This window comes from Plasmodium coatneyi, chromosome 9, assembly GCF_001680005.1.
Source record: "Plasmodium coatneyi strain Hackeri chromosome 9, complete sequence".
NCBI classification, from domain to species: Eukaryota; Apicomplexa; class Aconoidasida; order Haemosporida; family Plasmodiidae; genus Plasmodium; species Plasmodium coatneyi.
The window spans coordinates 1,948,697-1,966,894 of record NC_033564.1 but is presented as its reverse complement, the minus strand read 5'-3'; the positions used below and the strand labels follow the sequence as shown (position 1 = coordinate 1,966,894).

General features: G+C 40.7%; 5 protein-coding genes across 5 annotated transcripts; 1 reads left to right on the top strand and 4 right to left on the bottom strand.

Annotated features, from left to right (window-relative positions):
• Positions 1-1,064: 1,064 nt before the first annotated feature.
• Positions 1,065-1,496, top strand: PCOAH_00027220 (Uncharacterized protein; the record flags this gene model as incomplete). Its single annotated transcript, XM_020059527.1, has 1 exon — positions 1,065-1,496. The coding sequence occupies one exon, from the start codon at positions 1,065-1,067 to the stop codon at positions 1,494-1,496; it is 432 nt and encodes a 143-aa protein (XP_019914989.1).
• Positions 1,497-1,848: 352 nt separating this feature from the next.
• On the bottom strand, positions 1,849-2,556 carry PCOAH_00027210 (Uncharacterized protein; the record flags this gene model as incomplete). Its single annotated transcript, XM_020059526.1, has 2 exons — positions 1,849-2,192; positions 2,343-2,556. 2 exons carry the CDS (start codon positions 2,554-2,556, stop codon positions 1,849-1,851), a joined length of 558 nt encoding a protein of 185 aa, XP_019914824.1.
• Positions 2,557-3,264: 708 nt separating this feature from the next.
• Positions 3,265-3,642, bottom strand: PCOAH_00027200 (Ubiquitin-related modifier 1-like protein; the record flags this gene model as incomplete). Its single annotated transcript, XM_020059525.1, has 1 exon — positions 3,265-3,642. One exon carries the CDS (start codon positions 3,640-3,642, stop codon positions 3,265-3,267), a length of 378 nt encoding a protein of 125 aa, XP_019915141.1.
• Positions 3,643-4,691: 1,049 nt separating this feature from the next.
• PCOAH_00027190 (Uncharacterized protein) lies at positions 4,692-12,941 on the bottom strand (the record flags this gene model as incomplete). The annotated part of the gene is made up of 1 exon (XM_020059524.1): positions 4,692-12,941. One exon carries the CDS (start codon positions 12,939-12,941, stop codon positions 4,692-4,694), a length of 8,250 nt encoding a protein of 2,749 aa, XP_019914868.1.
• A 1,441-nt stretch (positions 12,942-14,382) lies between these two features.
• On the bottom strand, positions 14,383-16,985 carry PCOAH_00027180 (Uncharacterized protein; the record flags this gene model as incomplete). The annotated part of the gene is made up of 2 exons (XM_020059523.1): positions 14,383-14,692; positions 14,953-16,985. 2 exons carry the CDS (start codon positions 16,983-16,985, stop codon positions 14,383-14,385), a joined length of 2,343 nt encoding a protein of 780 aa, XP_019914733.1.
• Positions 16,986-18,198: the final 1,213 nt, after the last annotated feature.

Genomic DNA, 18,198 nt, shown 5'->3' with positions numbered 1-18,198 from the left:
AACAGAATTTATGCCTTCAACATTCACGCGCGCATCGTGCGCTTTTACGTAAGTGAACGACGTGAATACATGCCCTGTTGTGTTTCATCCAGTATTTATTTTTTTTAAGCCAACTTGCACACGAACCTTTTTCCTCGCGCTTCTTTTGAATCCTTGTTATTCTTCTTTTTTAGCAGTTGTTTGTTTGAACCTTTGCAGGCATGCATTATCTACACGCATGCAGGGACGAGCGCTCACCCGTTCTGTGTCAGCTTCTCTTCCGCTGTGGCATCTTCGCCCACTGGAAGAACGTATGAATATATTACCTCCCCTTTTAACTCCTTTTCATAAAGTTTATTTATCGAAAAGACGAAACTAAGCTGCCCCTTCTAACGAAATGAGCAAAAAAAATGCAAACCCAAAGGTTTTAAAATTGGCCGAGCGCCTTGTGGCACTAAAGCAGGATGAAATTGGTACGCCTTCCTGAAAAAATGGAAATACTATGAATTCATATAGTGCAAGGGGGACAAATTTACGTGATGAGGAGCTAACCATGCATAGAGCTGCCCACATGTTGCAGGGCAGACAAAATGGCTTGCCAACACGCGACTCTTTTTAACGCGTTTTTCCATGAACTCCTTTATTACACCATTATTTCACTGCACCATTGCGCTTTTCCTTTTTCTCCTTTACCACCCTAACCCATGTAGACCATTTCACACACCTATTTAAAGAACGAATAGCAGCCAAACCCAAATTCTCGCGAAAGCCAGCGGACCAAATTGAACCTGTGCGTCCCCACACCAAACGACTCCCTACCCCTGGGAATTTCAATCATCAGAGAAAGAACATCATTTTTAACTTCTATTTTAACATATTTCAAACTATAAGGAATACCTTCCTATTTGTAAACAGATAGGCCGCTCAGAAATCATCCCCGAGGCGCCCTTTTTTTCAGTGGACAAGCTTTCTTCCAAACGGGATGTATCTGTATGTATATATCCTGTTGTATTCCAGTAAATGTACACATGTATGCCTATCTTTTTTTTCCCCATCCACCTTCAGCTTGGTAAAAAATAAATGCGATGAGTGCCCGCCACCTGATCAGCAAAGTATGCAGTTCCCACATTCTCAAGTCGCTCATTAGCAGCCTGTCAGGAACCTTGGCCTCCGTCTTTTTCAAAAAGGCATCAGATGTATCTATTTTTCGTACCAATTTGGATGGAGTAAATATATCATGGAGCGTCGAAATTGGAGTGAGAATAATTTACCTATTGCTGTTTCTCATTTTCAACATGCTGATGCTTAAATATTACCTCCTGCTGATGAACCACTACTCGGCTTTCCTTGCAACCGTCCTCAATTTTGTTTTTAATTTTTTTTTAAGTGCTATAATGGGTGTACTTTTTTTCAGTGAGAGGAGAGACTCCTATTGGCTGTTAGGAGGACTTTTCATCATCGTCGGTTTAGTACTTATTATGGCCGATGCGGCAAATGAGGAAAAGAAAAAAATATAAACGACGAATGTCTTCCGGTTTTACTTCCAAGTAAACCATAGTGCACACCCTTTCCAACTGAACAATTCACCAGTTGTTAATTTTATTATTTTATTTTTTTTTTTTTTTTTGTGCCCTTTCCCAATTTGTACACATTTAACACACAACCTTTGAAAGTAAAATAAAATTGAATTAAATTAAATCAAAATCATAAAATGAAATGACAAAACGGTGGAGGAGATACGCGACCACAAAGGGAAAAAAAAAAAAAAAAAAAAAACTGGTTAAGGGGTGTAAAATTAAACGGGACGATACAGCCAATTTGCATAAAACAACATACCAACCTAAGAAGGTAGGTAGTTTTTAAAAAAATTCAAATAACATTTCGATTGTCTTCCAACTGTCTATCTATATTCGCCATGAGTACGAAATACACAACGATGCTCACTATGGCAACAACTAAGTGCAGGAAAACTAACGTAGCATTTGCAAAGAAAAAAAGTATAGCTTTGTAACAAGTACAGTCAGGCATCCCAGAAATGTTAGTAAAAACTACATCGATAATTGTGCACAGTACATATATCCCGTAGAAGCTGGAACTCAAGTCAATAATTGCCATGACGGCTGAAACGACTGCCACCACGGACCACTCGTTTTCCGTTCCCCATTCTCTGCAGCTAATCACGGAGTAGTATGGAGCCATGAGGTTGGAGGCCCCTTCAGTAAGTGAAAAGGGTCCAAAAAAAAAAAAAAAAAGAGGGGAGGAGGGAGGAAAAAATGACTCAGAAAGGAGAGAAATGGTGAAACTGAGGTTAAAACCCATTTAGGTTAAACGCCCGAAACACTCTTGCAAGTTGGAGTCCTTACCTATAGATACGGAAAAGCTGAACAGGGAGTCAATCAAAGGGGAGCAATGCAAATCTGATGCCTTGGGGTATAAAAAGACTCCATAAGACAAAAGGGACAAGCATATGTATAGTATCATTAAAATGATTAGCCACTTTCGAATGGGGTTGTAAATGAGAGGGGCCGTCCCTGCACTTCTGAGAGGGCGCCCGCATATATAGTTCAAAATTTTCATTTCGAGCAAAGAAAAATATATATATCTTGATCGGGTTTTCCTTTACCCCCTTCGGTTTTGAAAAGGGCAAAGAAAATATGAGCAAAAATATGTGCACATGTTTAGACTTCCCATATGTAGGACAAGTACAGGTCGATGTGAATTCCCCTGTTTTAGGAAAGGAGAACAGTTTTACGGCCACAGGTGAGCACTTAAAGAATAATATTTACAAAAATGTCTTCGTAAAAAAAAGGAAAGAAATATAAACACATGAACACGCATACATCCTATACACACGTAAGGGGGAGAAAGTGACAAACTAACGAAGGCCAGTTCGAAGGAAACAAACTAGGGTGCATAATAGACGGCATGGAACAGCTTGGGTATATTCCAAATACCTACACATGTCATTTTACTGCACAAGATTATGTAACCTCGTTATTTATCTTCTTCCTTTTTTTTTTTTTGTTACAAAAGGAAGAAGGCGCATTTATTCCTCTCTACAAGAAGGTTGAACAAAAAAAAAAAAAAAAAAAAAAAGTTCACACGACCACCCCTTTTGGTGCCGCTGAACGGGGGTGAAAAATGTTACACTTCACAGTCGTGTATTATACCACGTCCAGGCAGCGCAATGGGACAAGAAAGACATTCCTTCTTGTCACACCTCCACGCATATACTAATGCACATCCACATGCGTATACACACAAACGTTCCGCCCCCATCCCAGGTCAACCTCCGTGCAAAGTGGACAGGAAGCAGAGCTTGTCACCATCCTTAATCTGGTATTCATACATGTGCATAATTTCCCAATCATACTCATTAATTAGGACTATAATTCCTGGTTTTATCTTGGCCTTTTCATTTAAGTTGTAGTTTTTACGCTCTACATTGTCAACCAGCACTTGGCAAAACTCCGTACCATCACATATAACATGGTCGGCAAAAACGTCTTTCCTGTCAACGAGGATATGATTTCTTATGTAGGCAATTAAATTTTCAAAACTGAACTTCTCAGATTCTATTTCTAGCGTCACAACATTTTTGGACTTATCCTCCAAATAGCTTTCCAGGCCTCCCAAAAATTTTAATTCTACCTTCTTCGTCATGGTGTGGGACGTGCTTTCTGTTAACCCAAATGGGTTGCCAGATTTGTGTTAAGCAGAAAAGGTGGGGCAGGTTTATTCTTGGCAATCAACAGGGTGCCTTCCAAAGTTGTTGGGCTAGTGCAATTGAACTTTTTGCAACTTTTCAGTGCCACAATTTGGCTATATGTTAACGCAATTAATTTTCAACCCTTTTTTGCTCCTGTTCAGGTTGATAAATTGAACGCGTAAAAAACAAAAAAAAGAAGCATTTCTTTTTTGCGAACATTTTGGCTGCTTTTGCGTCCGCTCGGAAGTGCAACACAGTGGGTTGACTTCATTCTTGTATGTTCGGCTATCTAACGATTTAAGAAAATTTTGTAATTTTTTTTTTTTTTTTTTTTTTTTTTTTTGACTACCGGGCTACATATCATTTTGTGCACAACTTGCATGAGCTGCTACGCGTCGCGCAATTCTTGCAGCTTATTTGGATCTCCGTTTTTTGATCATCATGCTAGCTCTCATCAGGCATACACAGTTGTTAAACATTTTATACAAGAAAAAAGGGAAACCATTTTACTTGAGCTGCCATGTTGTATGAAGACTGGTAAGTTTATAATTGCCGCGAAGCCTTTCCACAGCGTTAGCCACATTTTTGCGCTACCCGATGGGGTAACATTTTCATGCAACACATGGGTGGCCATACCATGTGTAAATGTTTTACATTTTTACAAATTTGCAACGGGTGAAGAGAAAACGTTCCTTTAAGTAACATAACGATGAGTTTTGGGTCGGTCTCCAAGTGTGCCGCAGAATATCTGCACACCAGTGATGACCCAACAGACTGCTAAAAAACGAAAAAAAAGTCTTAGAAAAAAGCAGAGAGGGCCGAAAATGTGTTCAAAAGTACACACACTGCTCTGCATATAGGAACCCTTGCTATAGGAAGGTAAAACGAATCACAAAAAAAAAAAAAAAATAAGTGACTAAAGTTTTGAGTGTCATGCTGAACACAGTGGTGAGGTGGCATAAGTTAACCATTTTCAGGAAGGGTAACATACTTGTAAATTTTTCTAACCCAGAATGCCTTGTTTTTTTAAAGCTTCTCGGAAGCTACTTAAGCTCTTGCGCGTTTCGGACTGAAATTGATGTTTTTCTTCCGTATGGTTTTTGTACCTTAAGCCGTTTTCCACAAAACTAGGACTGGGAATTAAGGCATTTCCTAAGACATTGCTTCCGTTATTTGCGTAACTATTTAAGTGGATTCCTTTTAGCATATTATCCAAGCTAAATGCGTTGAGTGGAAGATCCCCAATGTCGGCAAAGGTTATGTCACCCATGGTGGTACCTAAATGGGCATTCAATTTTGCACCTTCATCACTATTCTTTTCTTCCAACAAAATGGTGTCTTTTTTTTGCGCTCTATCGAGGGAGAAGTGCTTGCCTAGCAGTTCGTCCTCATTATTTACCCGTTCTAAAAAGTAGTCATTCCTTTGCACATCATTCGATTTGTTAATTCCCCTTATATGCCCGTTGTCTTCCATGTTGTATATCCTTAGGGAATTCTCGCTTTCTCCTTCCTTGGTGCTAAAGGATGGAAGCGTATCCTGCGATGTATGGCTCAAATTAGACATCCTAGTTGTACCGTCCAAATTGGCATCTGCAGAATTGTCCTTAATAAGGTCCCCCTTTTCGTGCAAGTTCAGCAGTTTATCATTTTCTTTGCCCAATATTCCTACCTTATCTTCATCACCCATGTTGGGATTCTTACTCTGGTTCGTCTTCCCATTAGAATTGCACTTAATAGGAACCAGTTCGTTCACACTACTAGTGACCTTCCCCCCTCTGGGCGATTTATCAACTATGCTACTAACGTTCGAAGGAATGAGCGACTTCATGTCCTCAAGAACTTTATCGACATATGTTGACATATCTCTTAGTCCGTTTTTTCTATTTCCAGAATAGTTGAATATCTGCGTCTTCATTTTTGGCTTCTCAGAAGGAGGGTCATTAGTTAAGCTGTTTTTCACTCCTACCTTTTTAACGTCCACCGATTTGGATCTCCTGGTATTTTTGAGGCCCCCCTTTTGGTTGTCCCGCAAATATTCCTTTATCTTTCCGCTCTCATTCCTATCATTAGTGTCATTCTTATCATTCGTGTCGTTCCTGTTTTTCTCTTCGCAGGGTTGATCACCTCTTTCCGCTTGACTATGCGATATGGCTTTGTTGCAATTGGGGTATGCATCCTGTAAGCCATTGTGGCTTGCACCTACTGTACTCTTTCCCTCATTAGAAAAGTTAGGAATGCCTGCACTGCTTCTATCCAGCTGGTTGTAATTTAAAAAGGCGTGATCGTAAAATGGGGGGTTCGCTTCTGGCCTCAACGAGTTAATGTCGAACAGGAACGAGCTGTTCAGCTTCTCAACTTGGAAAATGGTGTTATCACTGTTGTAATTTGGGCAGGGGGGATACATACCTCCTACAGCGACATTGCCCACTCCTTGGTAATCACCATTTATCGTATTTACACCCCACTGTGTGTTCACATTTTCGACGCTTCTGTTGATCCCATAGTATGCAGGTGCTGCCATGTCGCGTCTTACCCCGTCATGAATCATCCCCATGTTCATTTTTAAATCGCCATTAATTGGGACCTCATTCATTTTTGCCTTCTCATTGGCATGGTTGCAGTCCAACGGTTTGGAAGGGTTCATCTCCATATAGCCATTATAACCCAACTGGAAAGTCTTATTTCTATCCTCGTGGTGATATAACTTCATATTGTCTAAGTACGTACTAGGAAGCTTATTCAAGTGGATAGCTTCTTCCCCTTGCATGTTGACAAGGGCCAATTCTGGTGGAAAGGTTTGTTCTATGCCAATCATATTTGGACCTAAGCACGTGGCATTGTTAAGGCTTAAGTCATTTAGCATGAAATTGGTGGAGAGTAAATCGTCATATAGGTAGTCTTCTTTGCTCACCGGGGGGGAGTTCTTCTTACCGGTAAACAACTCACTCGCGTTGTGCTTATGGTTAGTCTGTCTTGATGCATTTTCACTATGTGCACCATTTGTATGATTCGTTTCACACATTTCTCTGCTGCCTTCCATTTCAATTCTTCCCAAATTGATATCCATGGAGCTGCCTGTGGAATTCGTGCTTGCGTGCATGCGTGTGCCTCTTCCGCTAGTGGAAGATGTCGCATTTTCATTATGCCACTTTCTACTTTTCTTAGAACCGTCTTCCATTTCTAACGTTCCATTCAACGTTTCGGACGATAGGGACATGGAATCGTTGCTCAAAATGATGGTGGTGTCCTGCCGTTTATTATTCAAGCTCTCCTTTGACCTATTTGCTTTTTTTTTTATTTTTGTAATTTCAAAGTTTAGTATGTCCTTGGAAATATTTTTGTTGTTTAGTTCCTCCTTTATTTTGTTCTTAACTAGCTTAGAGATGTTATTAACGAGCAGGTGTAGCTTTTCTTTACTCTTCGCCTTTTTGACGGACTGTCCCTTTGTGCATTTCTGATCGCGCAGGAATGTCCTAAAATTTGTGCTCCTGTTCATTCGGTTATTTGGATTATATATTTTTTCTTCCCGCTGAGTGTGCTTTACTACCTTTGCCTTCTTCTTCGCGCTTTTCGGACGAGCGTGACCTTTAATTGGGGCCTTCTTTTGACCAGTTGTAGGACCCCCTTGTGAAATGACGTGTGTCTCCTCATCCGTTAGGAACGTATTCTGCAACTTCCTATACGGGAACACTTCATTGTTTTTGAGGTCTATTATCCATGCCTGCGACTTTTTGTTTTGAGCATTTGCGTCCTCTCCCTTTGGTTCGGCTCTTTCCCCGTCGTTCCTGTTAGGGTTGTTATTCGTTCTGTCCTCTCTCGGAATTCCCCACCTGTTCACATCTGTATTCGTGCCAACTGACACGCTATTATATTCGTACGGGTTATACCTCAAGGGATTCAAATGGTTGTTCGTCGATTTATTCGCATCTGCCTTTGTGTAAATGTCGTCCATGAGGTGCCCGCCAAATTTTGAGTTGTTCAATTCGTTTATTCCGCTTTGCTCCGTTTTGGCGATCCTGCCTGCTGTGCTATGCTGACTTTGTGGGTAATCACCCCCATTGTAGTTTCCTATCTGCACATCTTCCTCCTCACCGTTTATTTTATACCTGAACACGCTTCTCAAATTGTTCTCGTTCTTCTGTGCTGAGTGGTCTAATACGTTTGTGAATCCACCACGATGTGAAATGTTCGTTTTGTTTGCTGCTCTTAAATGGTTATTCACAAGATAGGATTCCTCAGTGCCGCTAACTACATGTGTATCACTGAAGCTGATTGTGTCTTCACGAACGTTTCTTTGAGCCAACTGTGGCATTCCATAGGGGGGATAGTACAGCTGATCCGTTGTGCCTCTATCATCGGCCTTCTTAACCTTTTCAGCGTAATGCTGCTTCTCCCTCCCATTAGAACTCTCCTCCTCATCGGAGAACATACGATGGATATCTCTCGTGATGTTGTCAATTTCGAAAATGTCATTTATGCTGACGTCCTTATTTTCGTTGTGAATTATATGGAAGCTGGCATTTGAGTTTTCACCAAAGGGAAGGTAAATATTCCTATCCGATTCTGCACCGTTGAGTTTTGAAACTTTGTAGGACTTACCCTCATTTGGATCTTCTTTCTCCTCATGTTGGTGATTCAAGGTTCTTCTCACGTGGCTGTGCATTTTTCCGGGGGAAGCACCGTTCGTGTCTGCTTTGTTAACAAGGTCGATTTCTCCCTTTTTTTCCTCTTCAAGGGGAGCTTCTCCAGTTGGGTAAATTTCCCCTTCGAGTGACATTCGACCCTTTTGTTCTATTAGACCATCTGCATTAAGAGGATCGTGTCCGCTTGGTTCGTTGAGCGAGATTGCTACACTACGCAGAGGTGACGTACTCACTTCCCTTGGTGCACCCAAAAGGAAGGGGGACTTCCCTCGCTGCACTTTTAAAACCTCCTCATCGTATTTCGCCTTAAGGCTCTCCAAATAGGTAAGACATTTTTCATATTTTTTCTGCCAGGCTTTATTTTCCTTCAGTATCGTCCTAACCTTCTTATTCAACTGCGTAGTTTGATTGTTGGACGTTTTGAGCAATCCGTTAAGCATGCTAATTTTGGTCTTACTTTCTTCTAGCTTTCCTTTTAGCAGGTTAATTTTGTCCACATATATTTTCTCCGCCTCGGATTGTACCGTTTGGATATCTTCACTGCTGGACACCATGGCCGATTTCTTCAGCTGGACGTTCTTCTCCTTCAAGTCGAAGATCTCCTCCTTTAGGTCAAAAATTTGCTGTTTCAACGTATCAACGTGTGCTTCTAAATGCTTTATTTTGTTATCCCTATCTGTTATTGCTTCTCTATTTTGTGCTTCCCCTCGATTTGTGCGTGTTCCCTTTTGCGATGGTTCTGAGAGATCATTTATCGTTTCATCGCAACGTGATAGGGCCATCACATTTGCAGACAAATTTGTGTTTTCCTTGCGCAAGTCAAAATTCTGATCGTTCAACATTCCTACATTTTTTTCTAACCTATTTATGCTCTTTTCATATTCGCTAAGGTTGGAATTTTTCTTACTTAACAATTTCTTCAATTTTTCATTTTCCATTTTTAGCGATTCCATCATTTTAATATCATCTTTTAAGGCGTGTAGTTGTTTTTGCAGCTGGTTTATTTGTTCCTTTATTATTTTTTTATCTTTTATTTGTCCCTTGAAATTGTCTAACTGTTTGTTCAGGTCGAGGAAGGGCAGCTTATCCGTTGTCTTATCTGCGTTTGGTTTGCACATTCTTTGCTGTACAAATTCATCTACAGGGTCATCCCCTTCGTTGTTCTTCCCATCCGCATCATCTAAATCTATTTGTGACTCCAGCGCAATAATCTGAATACTTTTCTGCTTCAAATCTCCCTTCATGTTTTCGTTCTGTCTGGACAGGTTATCCAACTGGTCGTGCAACTTTTCTATATGCTTTTCCGTTGCTAGGAAAAGGCTATCTTGGCTTTCCTTAATTTTTTCCATTTTAACGTAATCGCTTTTTAGTCTTTCCTTCTCTCCATACAGTTTTTCAATTCTCCTTTTTAACCTTTCGTTGTGCGATTTTAGCAAATTCATTTCTTTTTCGAAAGACTTCATCGACTCGAATGTTTCCATCGTGAGGACACCTTTGCTTCTTTTTTTCTTCCCCTTAGCATTGTAATTTTTCCCTTGCTCAGCATAACAATTGCTTCCTTTATCCATCCCGTTGGAGCTCCCCATGTTGTTGCGTTCCTTCCTATCGTGCAGCATCAGGATGGCTGCCTCCTCTTCATTATTTTCGCTCATGTTATCATAACAGGATTTAATTTTTTCTAAAATTTTTTCCTTCAATTCGTTGATCTTCTTCAGTTCGTTGTATTCTTCCCGACTTATATTATCATCCACAGGGTTGTGTGCATCATGCGGAGGGTCCTCCATTTTCGCTTCCAATTGTGCAACTTCTTCACCACTTTCAGCACCACTCTTGGGCGTATTCTTGCCATCCCTGCTGAGGCTTCTAAAAAAAATCGAATCCACACTTGTCTTTTTATTTATCATCTCATTTTTAACATACAATTTTGTGTTAACATCTTTTATATCCGTTTGCATAAAATTGTCCTCCATGTTTCCTCCCTTACTGTTCGTCTGCACTTGTTCATTTTTCAAACTCGCGCTAACCGTTTGTGTGTTTTGATTGCTCACCACGAGGGTGCTTGTTTGTTCATCAGTCAGTGTGCCTTTATTCGCCGTCCCCTCCTTTTCCTTCCCCATTAGGCACATTTCCAGTTGTTTCCTCACACTTTCGTCATTCTCCTTCTCGACGAAGTATTGGAAGGCCTTATTTAATGAATCCCCATCGATGCATTTTAAGTAGTTTAAAAAAATATCCATTTTTTCTTTTTTCTCTTCTTCCAAAAAGGGTCCATTCTTTGATCCTTCCAGATTTGTACGAATATTTTTATTTCCGCTATGAATGCCCTCCGCCATAATCTGCACGTAATTCTTGCTGTTCATACCTGTTCCAAAGTGGGCGTTTATTTTATCATATATTTCGTCCATGGAGGGAGAGGTCCCATCCATTGGATAGTTCTTCCTGTCCAAACTGTCCTCTGGTGATATGTTCAAAATAGTTCTTTCCCCTGTCTTCTCATCATAAGAAAAATAGTCACCTGGTGAACCCCCCCCTCCAATGTCAACACCTGTATGTACTTCATTCCCTTTTGTGCTCCTTTTATTAAAGTAGGGTTCCTTCCTTTGATTAAAAATTTCAAATGGACCTGTTTCCATTTGGTCATTATGCATGACCGTTTTGATACCATCAGTGGGGGAATAAGACGAAGACCTCCCTTCGGTGAAGACGTCTCCATTTTGTGACTCTTCTCCCGTTGGTTCTCCCGTATCATCTGCATCTTCTGCATTGTGCACTTCCCCCATTTGTTCACTTAAAAATGGGGAACTACTAACCTGCTCAATATTCTTATGGTGCATCCCCCCTACTTTGAAGTCCTCTTTACTGATGTGACCACTAGGGTTACTCTTCCCATCGGTAGAGGCCTCCTCGGATGAATCTTCCATCCTCTCTTGTTTATCCTTCTCGGTGTCATCACTACGATCTGTATTATTTCCTTCCTTTCTCCTTTGATACCTTTCCACATAGTAGGAGATATCCTTTGGTATTTCATAACGATTTAATATCCTTCCCTTTTTGTCACTTCCCTCCTGTGACTTTGCCATGTCGTTTTGATTGTTCGTTTTTTCGTTAACCTTCCACCACTCAAAGTCAATTTGTTTCGCAATGTGTTCATTCATGCGATTTTCGTCTGCTTCCTCCTTCAACGGTTTGCTCTCACTTTCTGCGCCGCTTCGACTCGGTGTAGTCCCAGTTTTCTTCTCGTATGGGTCATCTCCTTCCTCAGTATGCTCCTTCCAGGCGTTCTTTTCCCCCCTCGTGTTAGCATGTCCTCTTTTTTCTTTCCACGTTAGAGGATCGGCGGTGTGTTCTTGCTGCTCCAGACTATCGTCCGTGTTGTCATCCATCTCGTCATCCACGTCGTCCGTGTCTTGGTCTGCTTCTTCCGACTCTTCGTCTAATTCTTCATGATCCGCTTCATTATCTACCTCCTCCTCCTCGGCGTCGTCGACATCCTCTTTGCCCATTTCGTCACCCTTAAAGTGGACCTTCCTTTTGCCTACAAAATCCTGTTCGTACGTATCTGACGTGCTGTTGCCAGACGATAAGGAGGAGTTTTTATCCACACTGTTTACAGCATACTGGAGTGTGTGTTTCTTTTTCAATTTGCTGCCATTCTGTTTGCTCTTCTGTTTGGGGGCATTGGGATTGTGGAGGGACTGTCCTGTGGTGGGATAGCCATTTGGTCTTTTCCCCGTAGTTACCACTTTAGCCGCGTTGCCATTATTCACCACCTTAAACGACCCCCCCTCCTTCATTAGCTTCTCATGCTCCTTTCTCAAAAACCCAATGTCTAGCTTTTCCTCACCCAAGTCATCAAATAACCCATTGCTGTCCTTAAACGTCTTGGGCTTCAGGAAATGCCTAGACGCATCATCCCCATCGTCTACAGAAAACTTATTCTGTGAACGTTTGAAGGCGCTTAAATTGTTGTACATATTATTTTCAAATTCTTTTCTAAAGTTATAACTGAGGTGGTTCCCAATGTGTGTACCTTCATTGAAAAAGTTCCCAAATGTTTCCCTAAAAGGAAGTGCCCCTATTTGACCATCTCCTTTCATGTGTGCGTATAAATTTTGAGGACGATTAGCTGTCTTGGTTTGTTCCTTTCCCCACTCGTCTTCATCGGTGTCCTCCATTTGGTTGGCTCTTCCCATCAGAGTAACTTCGCCGATTTTGCCATCTTCCTGAACCTCCGCATACGGATCTTCTCCCCCGTTTAGATGGAACTGCTCCTCTGTGTCTTCCTCCCCCGACGTGTTCCCAAACCTTGGGGACTCCACTCCACTGTCACACTGTTCATTCTTGTTATACTCATAATCGGAGAACGAATTTTTGGTTGTCTCCTCAATGTCATAGATACTTTTCCAAACGGGTTTTTCTAATTTCTCCTTTTTAGAATTGTTCAAATTATAGTTATATGCATAATAGGGTACGTCCTTAATGGATGCCACTCCTTCCGATTCGGAGTCGCTATATCCGATTTTGCAAGAAACGTCTGAATGCGTTTCGTAATCCCTGAATTGTCCTTTCATGGTATTTTCGTAAAAGCCAAATTGGTACTGTTCGCTCATTTTTCGCTACTCTTGAGGTTTGGCTGAGGTGGTCTCAAATTTTTACACAAGCTTAACCGTCAATATATACATAGACGTAGGGGACGCTCTTTGTGCTCATTCCGGAGGGCATATTTGAGAGTGCCCCCTTATGCACAGGCGGAATGTCAAAAGGGGAACAATTCTCCAAATTAAATTTCCTCTTAAGAGGTAAGAAAAGTGAGAATGAAAAACAAAAAAAAAAAAAATCACAGATATAAGGTGTTGCTTTTGAGGGGACTTCTGTATGCATCCCTCAAAAGCGATCGGAACTGAAAAAATTGTGCACGTCAGTAAATCTACTGCAGGGCATATGTACTTTTGTATACACAAATGCATGTATACGTCTATCAATAAGAAAACATAAAAGCGGCAAAAATGGGTCGCAGGCGAGGCAGGGCCAACTGTCTATAAAATTGCAAATTGGAAAAACTCAAACACAACGAAAAAAAATTCGAAATAAATCCAAAAAAAGTGAAAACAAACATGTCAATGCAAAGCATGCACACTTCCGCTTAGCATGGCAAAGTTCTCAATTTTCCCTCAAAGAGGGGTACATAAAAAAATCTGTACTCTTTTACGACTTTACAAAGAAAATGTCTAAAAAAAAAAAAAAACATTTCCACGATTGTGATAAAAAATCGCTTGAACTAATTTGATATTCTTCATTTTGTCTAAGTTCCTCCACCAGTACACGCATTCTCAGAAATGTTCAAACGGAGACCAAATTGGTGAATTTAAACAAATAAAAGGAGGCACTTTTTCTTTAGTTTTTCTGGGAATTTTTTTTTTTTTTTTCCACTTTTGCAAAATTGGGAAAATCTCAGTATGTGACCAGCGCATGCACCGCAAAGCGTGTAACAATCGCGCTTGCATAATTTTCAGAATTTGTATTTTCCACCTTGGCATACGTATGTACATAAGCATACGCATACGAACACACATGCACATGCGCGCAAACAAATTGCCCCTTCAATTGAACAATGCCCTACTGGGAAGATTACTTACGACTTTTTCTGGCACCCAATTCAGTTGCAAAGGTGCACATTTTTATTAAAAAAAATTGTAAAAATTGTTAAGAGGTGTCCCCCCTTTGTCAGACATTCGTTTAGCACGAAATTGTCCAAAAGTGGCAAATGCACAAGGATGCTAAATTGGGAAATACGTAAAAAAGGAAAAAAAAAAAAAATGCACCATAAAAAAATGTTAAAAATTGAAGAAAAAAAAATGCCAAAAAATGCACCTTTATAATAATCGCAGAATTACGACTAAATGGTAGCATTGCAAATGCAAACATTGTGCCCTTTCCCCCCAACCATGCGACAATTTTTTGCGGATCTCCTTCATTTTGCATTTTCCAAATTTTAAGCGCCCCTGGGGGGGATTTTCCCTGAGCGTTTGTTACACGCATACACGCAGGTCTCTAAAAATGCTTGGACAAAGAACTCATTTTGTGAATCCAGCGCAACTGTGTCTCATTAAAGTTGCGTGTCTGTAGCTCCTCCAGTAGGGCTTTATACTCCCGCATGTCATTATTTATGACTAAGTTTTGGCGCTCGTATTTTTCCATAAAGTTTACGCACTTGTCCTCTATGGGGGTTACCAGCTTCAACCCCTTTGTGCCTTTAAAATTGTTCATCAGAAAATTTGCCCTTTCGTTGAACCTTACCGCGGTGTCCCTTAAAATGGAAAACAACTCCGCCTTCTGTTGTATGGCCTGGTCATACTTTTTTCTGGAGGGTTCGTGGGGGAAAAAGCAGAAAAAAAGAAATGTATTATATATTATGTATTATGTGTGATGTAAGAAGCAAGGGGGGAAACAAATATCCTAACAAGCGTGCACCGCACATGTGCGCCAATCTTTTGTTCACTAAAAGGGGAAGCGTCTCTTCCCTTTTTGGAGCAACACCCCCATTGCGCATCCTACTGAGGAAGAAAATTACACATCATTTTCCACACCATATTTTCGGGTGAATTTTCTCTCGATGATTACCTCACGTCCTGAGTTTCCCGAAATATTTTCTCCGCATGGTTCATCGCTTCGTTTAAATTTTTCAAGTACTGCTCTTCCTCCTTTTTGCGGATGTCTGCTATGGCAGCTTGCGAAGTGGACTCAGCGCCACAGGTAGTGCGTTCTTCCCTTTTGTTGTTCGATGACCCAGCACCGCTTTCTTCTTTCTCCCTTTTCCCAACCGATTCTGTATTTACTAACGACTCGTGCCTAAACTTGAGGAACGATTCGAACTCTTTATCAAGCATAGTATCAACTGACTGGAATTTCTTCAAGTGCTGCTCTTGTCTATCCTTTTCGATTTCCCCATATTTCAAATTCAACCCTTTGTGGTTTTCTATTTCATTTTTTATTTCCATATTTTGTTCACTAACGAAGGATATTTCCTGAAGAATTTGAATTATTTCATTTTTTCGTTTTTTTTCCTCCTCCTGATAGTGCTTCATCATTTGGTTTTGCTTCTCCACTATACGCGCAATGCTACTGTGCAGTTCTTTTTCCCTTTCCTTAAAAAAGGTATAATTATGTTGCAGCGTTTTGTTTAGTGACGTGAGTTTGTTCAAGTGTTGCTCCGGGAAATTCATCACTTCCTTTATTAAATCAGATTTGGTTTGTTCATCCAGGGGGATAGTACCGAATAGGACCTCTTCTATCCTTTTCTGCGCTTCCGATTTTGGTGGGCTTTCCCCCGTTTCTGGGGATTCCCTCTCTTTTCCAAGTTCGCCTTCTATCCCCAAACTACCTCCTCCTATTGGGGACCTCTTTATATACTTTATGAAAAGATTGAAGAATTCCTCCAAGGGGGCATCAACCGAGCAGAGGAAGTTAAAAATCGGTTCGTCCTCCTCCTTCACACCGGAATTGCTGCACATGTTCAGGCACACATTCACGTGCATATCACCCATATTGCAGTAAATCTCGCATATCATTTTGGCTACTCTGTTAAAATTTGAAATGTCTACTGGGGGGTCCTCCCCCGTAACAGGTTGTCTAACGAAGTTGCTTAACTGAGCGAGCGCCGTGTTCACTTCTACCAGTTCGATCTTATTAGCCGCTTCGCCAAGTTGTCCTTCTCCCCGTTTTTTTTCACCGTGCCCCCCGTAATAAACGTTAACGAAGAAGAAATTGTTCCTCCCCGTTGTGTCACTTTCGCCATCGCTCACAGAATCCTTAACAAGAGTATCCTCCCCTTTTGTGCTGCTAATGTATATGCTGATTAATGTACAGAAGAAATGTTCTCCCTTTTTTATCGCCTCACGCCTGACGGCCCTCTCCTCCTTTGCTGCAAAGTCGAGGAGGTCCTTCAACTTCTGCGGGTCTGAAAATTCCACTGGGGTTGTCTTTTCTCTGAATTTTTTCAATTCACTCTTGAGAGGGCTACTTATTTTGCTCCCCTTCTCACTTTTAATTCTTCCTTTGACATTTCTTTCATCGTTCCTTAAAGTGCAACTTTTTATTTTTTGGTAATACGTTCTATTATCACAATAATTTTGTAGTAGGTCGTGCCAACTGCGTGAATTCAGGAGGCCATACCTTAATGAGTACCTTCTCTGTTCGTTGTTTTTTTTAAAAAAAATATCTACCAAGTTTCTTATTTGCCCATCGCTAGGGCTGTCAACGGGGTCATTCCTTTTAACCCCATCGCTGTTGTATTTACATGTGTGTAATTTGTTCGCGTTGCTAATAAATGAGACAACACACCCACTTCCATATTCTGCGTGGCTTCTCAACAAGCCATTTAGTATGTCTTTATTCATTTTATCATCACTGGAGCAGTCAGCACAGCTGGCTAACTTCACATCGTCATTAGCACCACCATCGTAGCAGCACTCCACTTGGCGAAACCGTCCTGGGTTCGAATTTACACACTTTTTATAACCATCTTTCAGTTCCTCCACTTCCCTGCCTACTGCTCCATGGTTGGTAATTCGTTGCTTTACTTTTATGTAGAGCTTTAATTTTCCATGACACTGATAAATCACGTTATTCACAAGGTTTTTATTTTTAGTTGGCATTTTAATGCTGGATCAGCCAGGCAACGCACTGCGCGTGCATGCGTATGCTTGTTTGTAGAAATGTCCGCAGCTGTGTGTGCATAGACATGGGTTCGTATGTTGACATAGTTGGACACGCATATACATAGACAAGTCCCCAAGGCAGGCTCACTTAAAAATAACATTCAATTGCGCGCCCTTCTTTTTTAGTTCCTCCTCCCGGAAAATTACTCGCGCAGGAAAATCTGCGCTTTCTTATTTTATTCTGTTTTATTTGTACTCATAGGACATGACTTTTGCGAGAATTCACTTTGGAATTTAAAAAGGGAAATATTAAGGCAAGCATTTTCGGGGGAGAAAATTAAGAGGCGAAAGTGAGAGCGCAAAAATGGAGCTAAGATTTTTTAAAGGTGCAATTTAAAGCGCAAAATAGGACGAGAGAAAAAAAAAAAAAAAAAAAAAAAAAAAAACGAAGAAAAGAGCAGCACACTTTGCCCGTAAGCGACGCCACACTTGTAGACCGAGCAAACCTCCCGCCCATTATGGTTCATACCTTTTATGACAAAATAGAGAAATAAAAATTTTCTATTGATTACGATTTAAGAAGATACAAAGTGAACTTCATTTTTTTTTTAAGTCTTTTTAACTCACTTGGGGTGAACACCTGTGTAGTGAGCGTTTTTTTAAACCGTAATTTTGTTTAACCCAATTGTGCCTCCGTTTGTTTTTTTTGCACAGTCTATGTTTCGTTATTTCCTGCACTGTTACGTGGGGGACAAATTGTCGCTTTTTTTTCCCCATTGTCTGTTCCCCTTTGGTTAAAAAATCCCCCCCTGGCACGTGAACACGAACACGCGCGTGCCAGTGACTTATTTGAAACGGCGAACTTGTTGAAGGAAACCCTTAATTTTGTAACAGACCATTTTGTAGGTAGTTCTGACCAAGACGTCTCCACCATTTCATACTGTTCTCCACATAAATATCGTTAAATAATTTTTTTTTTTTATATTACGAAATGAGCATGCAATTCAAACATTTAATGTTTGCCTCTTTAAAGGGATTTTTTTTCATCACCATATTGTTCACACGTTTTAATCCTTTGGGGAGAGAAAAAAAATAACGCGAAAAATGTACCAACACACTTTTTCCATGACGTAGGCTGCTTTAACCCTTGTCTATGGTACCCCTGTGACAGTTCATACAAATGAGCAGAAACGCACACATAGATGGGTCA